Genomic DNA, 11,073 nt, shown 5'->3' on the forward strand with positions numbered 1-11,073 from the left:
GAATCTTTCTTCAGATGGAGAAACACCAGAAAGTGCAGCGCTATAAATCAGGGGTCCCCAACCCCCGGGCCGCGGGACATTTGGTACCAGGCTGCACAGAAAGAATTTAATAACTTACCTTATTTTTCAGACTATAAGGCACATCAGTCAAAAAATGCGCCATGAAGAAGAAAACACATATATAGCCTAAGTCGCACTGGACTATAAGTCGCATTTATGTAGAAATGTATTTCACACACAAAAAAACCCCAATGTTACAGACGGGACAGTTCTCGGTTACGGACGTGAGCGCTCTGAAAGCGGCACTAAAAGACTGCTTTAAAACTTTCACTGAGACCTCAAGCAGAAAGCACAAAGCCTGTCTTTAAAGTGAATTTAGTTTTGTATGCTTTTAGATGCTTTATTGGCAGCGCCACCCTCACGTTACATGAACGCGTCACCACCGAAAACATGGAGATTTCTTTCTTTTGGGGGCATTTTGTTTGTGTTCAGGCGTTCTCAGTTGTCTTAAGGCGCGATGTTACGAGAACGCTGCTAATAAAGTTGCGAGTAGGCCTACACATTGGATTCACGTTTATTATTATATTTAAAAAATACCCCCGTTTTTATGCCGGTCGTATCATTTTATTTTGTTGTATTTATCCGCCACACCTTAAAGGCCGGCCCGTGAAAATACTGTCTGATATTAAACCGGTCCGTGGCACAAAACAGGTTGGGGACCGCTGCTATAAATGATGAGACTCGAGTCCAGTTGCCTTAAAATATAATAAACAGTAAACTTTAATCTCACTGTAACTGCTGTACAGTATAATGATACTCACTGTAGTTTCTCCAGCTTGAATTGTGTGTTCATCAGTAGATCACTGAGGTTTTTCACTCCAGACTCTCCTAGTTTATTCCCGCTCAGGTTCAGCTCTCTCAGGTGTGATGGGTTTGATCTCAGAGCTGAAGTCAGAGCAGAACAACCTTCATCTGTCATACGACACCCGCTTAACCTACATTAGCAGAGAGAGAGAGAGAGAGAGACCTTTAACACACCTTCATTTATAATTACACTGTATAGACATACCTCAAACAATATTTAACCGTAACACATCCTTTATATTTACAAAAAAAGAAAAACCCAAACCGTTGTACAATTTCATTATTTAGATAAAAAACATTTAAAGGTCCCGTTCTTCGTGATCCCATGTTTCAAACTTTAGTTAGTGTGTAATGTTGTTGTTAGAGTATAAATAATATCTGTAAAATTATAAAGCTCAAAGTTCAATGCCAAGCGAGATATTTTATTTAACAGAAGTCGCCTACAGTGAACGGCCGGTTTGGACTACATCCCTCTACTTCCTGCTTTAATGACGTCACTAGAGCAGTTTCTTGACTAACCTCCGCCCACAGGAATACACAAAACACTCCCACAGAGAAGAGGAAGAGTTGCGTTTGTAGAGCGTGTTTGTCGCCATGTCGTCGAGACGCTGTTATTTTCATCCCGAGTCAAATCACCTTTGTTTGGCCTTCCCTGAGCGCATGCATCTCCACGTTATGGTAAGAGGCGTGACCTTTCAGGGCAACGTGTGCTAAGCTGCTGTCCAATCACAACACAGGAACCGCTGGCACAATCAGAACTCGTTACGTATTTCTGAAGGAGGGACTTAATAGAACAAGGAAGTCATCAGCCCGTTCTTAGGACAGTGAAAACAGCGGTATACAGATCAGTAAATTGTGTGAAAAATACTGTGTTTTTTTTACACGCGAAACATGAACACATGTTATATTGCACACCGTAAACACAATCAAAGCTTCAAAAACACACGAAAAACGGGACCTTAAATTCATTTGAAAAGATAATAATGAATTAATTAAAAATCTCATACACATATCTATTTTCTCAAATGTACATACACATATCTATCCACTCAAAAACACTCAGCAAATTATTAAATCAAATTTTACAATCCTCATTTAAACTTTTTTTAACCCCTTTCGTGTCAAAGATCTCAGACGGCCCCATATTACTGTTGTTCAACATTCATTACTCGTTAAAACATCACACTCTTGATCTGGACAAACTGAGCAACTAAACACATCTCTTCATCTGAAACAAGAAGCTAATAAATGCATGATTTCGAGTATATGTGGTTTGTGTGTGATGTTCGTGTGATGTGGGTTATTTTCATATGAATAAAGCATGTTTACAGCAGACCCGGCGCCAGACACAACTTCACGGACGGGCATTACAGTTTCTTCAGGGGGGCTCAAATGAGATCAAACTAATTGCATAATAACATTAAACGATAATGATCAATTATGAATATGATACAATGATAATGATCAATAGTAGCCTACATAATGTACTGACGCTAACAAGGTTGTGCTGTTTAGGCTCTCGCAGCCTCTCGAGTTTTATATTTATATCATGATACAGTTCGGCAACACCACACGACCAAGTGCTGAATACCATCACGACTGCAAATGTAACACTGATTTCCACAGTTCAATAAACAAGTAATTAATATTAAGTCACTTACATTTTAGATGCTCAATAATTCCAGTCCAAACAAAGATCACAGCAGAAGCAGAACGCGTCTCACAGTCAACCGTGTTTTCATTACTGAATGATTCAGTGTTTTGAACAAATCGGTTGAGTCAAAGATTCAATGACCCATTCATGAACGACTACTTTATTCTTGATGAATCAGCCGTTTGAACGAATCGTTTGAATAAATGACTCAATGACTCGCTTAATAACACCACTTATCACCTACTGCCATCTACTGGCGGTTTAGTTTCATGTTTAAAAGTGTCATTCTTTTCAACTTTTCTTATTAAATATATAAAAAAAATATCATAACATTATTTAATGTATATTATTTAGTGTAAGTGATTTAATTTGATTGGTAACAGTCCTATAGTGTCTTATTCTAATTTAATGTATTGATCATATTTAAGAGTTTAAAATGAAAGAGGAATCATTAAGCATATATTTAATAAGATTAGGGGAAAAAGCCCTTTATAAAGGTAAAAATATCACAAAAATATCACAAATATGTCAAAGCTGATTGAGCTCTGATGTAAATATTGATTCATAATCAATTATATACAACATGATTGTCACAATGTCAAGCCCTGACACGTTTTATTTATTTATGAATTTATTGTTATTACAGTCAATATCTTTTTGTTACATTTTTTTTAAAAAGCAGGGACTTAATAAAATATAAGCAACTCGCCACCCCAATAAGTTTAAATACAAAAACATAATGTAACACTAATAATATAAAACTCTAATATAATAAAAACTAATAATATAAAGCTAGGTCTACTCAAAGAGCTATTTTATGTTGTACATAACCATTTGTTTTATTTTAAGGGTTTATGACATTTTTCACAATGTCTAGACAAGGACCTTATTCACGATAAAACACGGCTATGACCGCTTCACCCAACGGTTCTGTGTATCACTACACAACACCCCTAGCAACCACTCTTAGCAACGCAACACATGTTTGATCTCACTGATATTGCTCACTGAAGCTTATAGAGTAGAGTATGGTGAGAGGTCGAGTAAGTAAATGTACCTGCATTTACAGTAGATTTAGCATTTTACTTCAGGTCAGTCCTTTATTCATAATAAAACATCGTTTGAATGTCCGCTGCGATATCTTGTTCTTTTAACAGTCAAAGGGTTTTCTTGTTCCTCTAGTCATTTATCAGTTGAGTCTTGCTTTTCCGTGATCACAAGTTTCAGTCCTTTCAATATAAAGTCTTCTCTACTGACTGACTCACTCATAAAGACAGTGTTTGCCGCCATCTAATGGAGAAATAATGCAACTTCTGTTGCTCTTCACGGTCAGGGACTATTTGTTCCAGCGGAAGGAAGGCTTTTAGTGATTTTACTTCATGCAAGTTGCATAGATACATATTTTTCAGCTTTAATATTTGTATTGTGTGGAAACCGTTTAATAGTCAAGTCAAGTCATCTTCATTTATACAGCGCTTTTAACAGTGTAGATTGTTCCAAAGCAGCTTTACAGTGATAATAGGAGATTACAGTAACAGAGATTGTTCTGGCTTTACAGCAGCTCTAGAATAAAGTTATTGTCCAGATAAAGTTAGTTTGATTGATTCACTTCCGTCGCAACGATCATTAGTTATTAACTTAGGGGCCGCAAACACACACCGTTCTCACAGAAAACTCTTCAGTTCTTTCTGCGCAAACTTCAAAAACGCGAACCCGTGAGAACGCTGATGGCGCACACATGTGTGTTACGAGTTCAGTCTATAGGTGTGTGTGTTTGAGTATGTGTGCGCAGGCGTGTAGTCCTTCCCTACAAACCAACCCTCAACACACTACTGTCTGGCCTTAACATTTAGCCACGCAACCCAGAATTATCCCGACAACGCTTTATCTGTAGAGAGGGGAAGGAAAAGCAATATAAAAGCAGTAAGGTCCTCGAGGCTGTGCTGAATGGTGAATAAGTGACGGCTGACTCGCTTCACATCGAGCCTAACATCGCCCTTCAGCCGTGACTTATTCACCATACAGCACAGCCTCCAGGACCTTATCGCTTACATACACATTTTGCTTAATAAATTAAGATTTAGTGTAAAGCACCATTAGTCCAGTATAACTGTAACTCTGTCAGAATAATCTACTGTCATTTGTTACGCTGTTTTTAGTCTGTTCTCACTTCTGTATTGTTTCAAAGCAAAGATTTGTCAGATTTCAGTATATGAAACAATTTTATAGCCACAAAGTTTCAAATGCTTCACAGTTTAATGCTCTTTCTACTGATACACATAACAAGCCGTTCACTAATAGTGTTTCTGAATCTTTCTTCAGATGGAGGAACACCAGAAAGTGCAGTGCTATAAATCAGGGGTCCCCAACCCCCGGGCCGCGGGACATTTGGTACCAGGCTGCACAGAAAGAATTGAATAACTTACCGTATTTTTCAGACTATAAGGCGCATCAGTCAAAAAATGCGCCATGAAGAAGAAAACACATATATAGCCTAAGTCGCACTGGACTATAAGTCACATTTATGTAGAAATTTATTTCACACACAAAAAAACCCCAATGTGACAGACGGGACAGTTCTCGGTTACGGACGTGAGCGCTCTGAAAGCGGCACTAAAAGACTGCTTTAAAACTTTCACTGAGACCTCAAGCAGAAAGCACAAAGCCTGTCTTTAAAGTGAATTTAGTTTTGTATGCTTTTAGATGCTTTATTGGCAGCGCCACCCTCACGTTACATGAACGCGTCACCACCAAAAACATGGAGATTTTTTTCTTTTGGGGGCATTTTGTTTGTGTTCAGGCTTTCTCAGTTGTCTTTAGGCACGATGTTACGAGAACGCTGCTAATAAAGTTGCGAGTAGGCCTACACATTGGATTCACGTTTATTATTATATTTTAAAAATACCCCCGTTTTTATGCCGGTCGTATCATTTTATTTTGTTGTATTTATCCGTCACACCTTAAAGGCCGGCCCGTGAAAATACTGTCTGATATTAAACCGGTCCGTGGCACAAAACAGGTTGGGGACCGCTGCTATAAATGATGAGACTCGAGTCCAGTTGCCTTAAAATATAATAAACAGTAAACTTTAATCTCACTGTAACTGCTGTACAGTATAATGATACTAACTCTAGTTTCTCCAGCTTGAATTGTGGGTTCATCAGTAGATCACTGAGGTTTTTCACTCCAGAGTCTCCTATTATATTCACACTCAGGTCCAGCTCTCTCAGGTGTGATGGGTTTGATCTCAGAGCTGAAGTCAGAGCAGAACAACCTTCATCTGTCATATAACAGTAGATTAACCTACATTAGCAGAAATGAGAAAAACAAACTCTTTATTCTCTTTCAAATATAAAAACACTTTTTCTTTCTTGTATGTGAATGTGACTGACCTCAATCTCTCCAGTTTACAGTGTGGATCCTTCAGTACGTCACATAAGTGTTTCACTCCTGAGTTTCCTAGTGTATTCCCGGTCAGGTCCAGCTCTCTCAGGTGTGATGGGTTTGATCTCAGAGCTGAAGTCAGGATGAGACTCTGTTTCGCTGTAATACTGCAATCACTCAGACTGAAGACAGAAAGAGAAAATGACTGAGATCAATGTTCAGTTCATGTGTGAGTTAAAAGCATCATTAATAAATGCCATACAGTCACTAATACACCAGCAAAATCATGGAGACTTAATGATATGAACAAACCAAGACAGGAGCATTTGAGGAAACTAGTTACAATCCAAGTCTGGATCCGTCCTCACTCCACAAATAAGTGAATTTATCACTGTAGATTAATATATAGGATCAGTATAGAAACAATAGAAAAGTTAACATTTAAATGGACTGATTTCACATTTTCATCATCAGAAAATCTTGTACATGAATCACAATTTATATAAAGTCATTTTTAAAGTGTAGTTTACAACCTATAAATACATTATGCTTAATAAATTAAGATTTAGTGTAAAGCACCATTAGTCCAGTATAACTGTTACTCTGTCAGAATAATCTACTGTCATTTGTTACGCTGTTTTTAGTCTGTTCTCACTTCTGTATTGTTTCAAAGCAAAGATTTGTCAGATTTCAGTATATGAAACAATTTTATAGCCACAAAGTTTCAAATGCTTCAGTTTAATGCTCTTTCTACTGATACACATAACAAGCCGTTCACTAATAGTGTTTCTGAATCTTTCTTCAGATGGAGAAACACCAGAAAGTGCAGTGCTATAAATGATGAGACTTGAGTCCAGTTGCCTTTAAATAATCTAAACAGTAAACTTTAATCTCACTGTAACTGCTGTACAGTATAATGATACTCACTGTAGTTTCTCCAGCTTGAATTGTGAGTTCATCAGTAGATCACTGAGGTTTTTCACTGCAGAGTCTCCTAGTGTATTCCCGCTCAGGTCCAGCTCTCTCAGGTGTGATGGGTTTGATGTCAGAGCTGACGTCAGGATGAGACTCTGTTTCTCTGTAATACTGCATACACTCAGACTGAAGACAGAAAGAGAAAATGACTCAGATCTATGATGAACATCTTATTAACCCTTTAAGCCCTGAAGGCATAAAAAAAAAGTAAAGTAAAGAATCAAAACTCCAAAACTAAATCAGGGAGAGCTAAAAGGTGGGTATCATTTGATAGAAAACCTTTTATATTTTTAGTATTTTTTTATTACATTTGGACAATCTCATGCTGAGACACTGCTGATAAATGTTTTTGACATATTACAGTACATGGTACCAAAACATATATTTCATAAATTCATAAATTATGAAAAAGTTCAGACTCTAAGCTTTGAAATGACACTTATTTTGTGTTGATCAAGGCAGTAGTTTGAACAATATGATTATTAATTTTTCCGTAGCTAGGTGGCGTCGCCAGCGGTTCACTCCGGTTTAGAGGGACGACTCAGAACTCGTCAAGATTTGATTGAAATGGTTATATGCATTAAACAGCAGAGTTTCTAAGCTTTGAAGTGATATATATATTTTGTGTTATTCCATTCAGTGGTTGCTTAGTAATGTGATTATGATTTTCTCATGGGGATTATAGGGGTTAAAGAGCTACAGCAGGGATATAGTCTGTCATTTAGTCTATAGTTCCCATATTCTGCTTGTAATCGTGTCACACTAGTTCTGTTTGCTGGAAACTGTTGTTTATTCTTTAATCTGTTTCTTATTTTTTTATTATCTCTTGTTTCTTGCAGCAGCAGATGCAAATCTCATGATATTTCTGCAGAACAACATGAACACAATCAGTGCATTGTTTCAAATACTTTAACTGCAATTATTTACTAGTTCAACACCTTATTTTAATATTGACCAATGGCAAAGGCCAGGGTCCTCATGTATAACCGCTGCACTAAACAGGTCCTGATAGAGCCGTACGCCACTTCTCACGTATAAATTGTGATTTATAAAAACAAACTTGACAGGAAAATGTGCGCACCTGCACACAAACTCTGAGCTAGTGTTGGGCGATATGCTCCATTTTTATATCGTCCTATCGTCAGCCTGTGAGATCGGCGATACACGACATTATCGTGAGGGGGGCGGGGCTTATTTATGTGATTATTAACTTGCTTATTTACTCGTTAATTTGCTTGTTTTATTAATTCGTTTTATATATATAAAAAAATTGTTTTCTATTTTGCTTGCAAAGGTGGAGTGTTTATTAATAGGCTAAATCAGGTTATTCCCCAGTATAGTGAGGTAAAGAAAGATCCTAATCATTCTTGTATCTGACTCAGAGTATTTCAACATGTTAGCGGGAAATGTACGGACACACATTATCCTCTCATGCCGTTACAGATGCAGCATTTTGACTGTACTTCTGCATGAGATGGGAACACATTTTAATAGTTTCTTAGGTCAAGAAAGAGTCGGAGTTTGTGATATAGGGGAGAGCGGGGCACAAAGTAACGCTTTTTGACTTTCTCAGTTTGTGTAAATCTACTTATGGTTCAGAGTATTTATTTTTTCCCACATTAATTTCCCACATGTCTAGTACAATTATGTGTTTTTGTTTTATTAATACAGTATACACTTTTTTCTTGATATACCCCGAAAAAATGGAAGTGAAATGTGACAACATGCCCCATAGGTGGGGTACATTGTAACATGTGTGGGGCACATTGTAACATAACATATGACAGCTTAAAATGTTATCTGATCTAATAAAAAAAAATATACAAAACAAACTAAAATATTTTCTAAATAAAATACAATTAAAAAACCTTTTCATATAAAATAATGGCAAATTTTAATAATTAAATATAAACTAATTTTTGAGTTTTGACTACGAACACAGGAAAACACAGCTATACAACATAGTTCAAAACAAATAAATAATTAGTCATTTCTGAACATTGACTCTCAGTCTTTATTCACCTTTTTCTCACGTTTTCTCAATAAAATTAATAAAAGTATAGAATGTAATAGCATATTTCTAATAGGGGCACATTGTAACGCAGTGTTACAACATGCCCACGCCTGCACGACTGGGATTTAAACCCGGCTAGTGTCTTCTGCTAGTTAGCGAAGCATTAAATAACTATCTCAACTGTTAAATAACATCTTGGAGATTAAAATAATATCAGATTTGTCTCATTTTAAATAAACACAAAAAATAGAGATGAAAAATTAAATAAAGTAAGAAATGTACTTTTGCTATGGTTTAATAAATGTCTATGGATATCTTCCAAAAAAAAATATATATTTTGGCGGATTTTTTTTTTTCCTATATAGTGTTGATATGGCAACCAGTAAATACACAAAGTTTCGTCATCCAAGCATGTGCGGAAGTATTTAAAACAAGCGTGTTACAACTAGCCCCGTGTTACGATGTGCCCCGCGCTCCCCTATGTCCTCCTACCAGTGCATGCACTTCACATATCGCACTTCAATAAGCCCAAAGAACGCGGGTTAATGTGTTTTAAATGCCGGGAGAAATCAAAGGCAAAAATCTAAAAGTCGATCGGTTATACTTAAACTTATGACTTGACTCCGATAAAGGAAAACGGGTTAATGTGTTTACATGACCACATGCATTGTCAGTTTATTCAGCATAATCGAGTTAATAACGTGCATGTAAACGCGCTCATTCCCTGAGAATGAAAGCAGAAACGGACTGAGCTTTCGCTGCATTAACGGCGCGTTCTCTCAGAGACGACGGTGGATATAACGGTATAGCAACTATCTTAATTTACTGGCTTAATATTTCTCTTGTGGACTTACATTATTGACAGTGAAACAATTAGAAGAATATTACTTGTTAAACAAGAGTTTGAAGTGACTTTTGATTTTCACAGACGGCAGAGTTGTGCTGCGTTCGTGAACTAAAGACTGTTATCAGGCCTATATAATTTTAGTGATATTATTATTATCATTAGGCTAATATTTTGTAATTGTATTGTTTTTAGTGTTATTAGTGTCATTAAATGTTTTGTTAATGTGCTATGGAAACAAAATCCTGCCGAACAACGATGCCGTCTTCATCTTGGCTCTGTATAAGAATGATGCGTCTGTTAAAACAAGCACTCTTGACAATTTGTGAATGGATCTCATACGCGCGTCGGTGAAGTCGCAAGTCTGGTTATGTCGTTATGAATTTAGGCAAGGCTAATTAATTGTAGTTCATAATTAATTTAATAACAATACTAACTTCATAATAATAATAATGATTTAATACATTAATGGGAAAACGAGCTAATTATCGAATTGATATCGTCAAAGGCTTCTGCCAGCAGCCATATCTCTGACTATCGTCCATACACGATACTATCGTCTATCGGCACAACCCTACTCTGAGCCGAGCGAACGCACATCTGAGACGGAGCAGTTTGGTGTCACCGATGGGGGATTCTGCGCAGGTTCTGGCGTACGCACGGTTTTATAAGTGAAGATTTTTTGCTGTACACCCTTTTTGTCTTTCAGGCGCACATACACTTTTAGTAAGGATCCTACACACAGTTTTATAAATGAGAGCCCAGAAGATGCAATCCTACGGTATAATCGGTGTAACTTAAACAGCAAACTTTAATCTCACTGTAACTGCTGTACAGTATAATGATACTCACTGTAGTTTCTCCAGCTTGAATTGTGGGTTCATCAGTAGATCACTGAGGTTTTTCACTCCAGACTCTCCTAGTGTATTCCTGCTCAGGTCCAGCTCTCTCAGGTGTGATGGGTTTGATCTCAGAGCTGAAGTCAGAGCAGAACAACCTTCATCTGTCATACAACACCCGCTTAACCTACATTAGCAGAGAGAGAGAGAGAGAGAGAGAGAGAGAGAGAGAGAGAGAGAGACCTTTAACACACCTTCATTTATAATTACTCTGTATAGACATACCTCAAACAATATTTAACCGTAACACATCCTTTATATTTACAAAAAAAGAAAAATCCAAACCTTTGTACAATTTCATTATTTAGAAAAAAAACATTTAATTCATTTGAAAAGATAATAATGAATAAATTAAAAATCTCATACACATAGCCTTATCTATTTTCTCAAATGTACATATACATATATGTCCACTCAAAAACATTCATAAATTCAGCAA

General features: G+C 36.8%; 1 protein-coding gene across 1 annotated transcript; it reads right to left on the minus strand.

Annotated features, from left to right (window-relative positions):
• Nucleotides 1-130: 130 nt before the first annotated feature.
• LOC311303620 (uncharacterized protein) lies at nucleotides 131-10,797 on the minus strand. Its single transcript, XM_084430182.1, has 2 exons — nucleotides 10,588-10,797; nucleotides 131-995 (listed from the first exon to the last, which is right to left on the minus strand). Exons 1-2 carry the CDS (start codon nucleotides 10,743-10,745, stop codon nucleotides 818-820), a joined length of 336 nt encoding a protein of 111 aa, XP_084286308.1. The 5' UTR covers nucleotides 10,746-10,797; the 3' UTR covers nucleotides 131-817.
• Nucleotides 10,798-11,073: the final 276 nt, after the last annotated feature.

This window comes from Rutilus rutilus (genome assembly GCF_951802725.1).
Source record: "Rutilus rutilus genome assembly, chromosome: 14".
In the NCBI taxonomy this organism is placed as follows: domain Eukaryota; kingdom Metazoa; phylum Chordata; class Actinopteri; order Cypriniformes; family Leuciscidae; genus Rutilus; species Rutilus rutilus.

Coding starts and splice junctions, on each gene's coding strand:
- LOC311303620 (XM_084430182.1), bottom strand. CDS start 10,745: ATGACAGATGAAGGTTGTTCTGCTCTGACTTCAGCTCTGAGATCAAAC. Junction 996..10,587: donor TTCAAGCTGGAGAAACTACA/GTGAGTATCATT, acceptor CTGCTAATGTAG/GTTAAGCGGGTGTCGTATGA.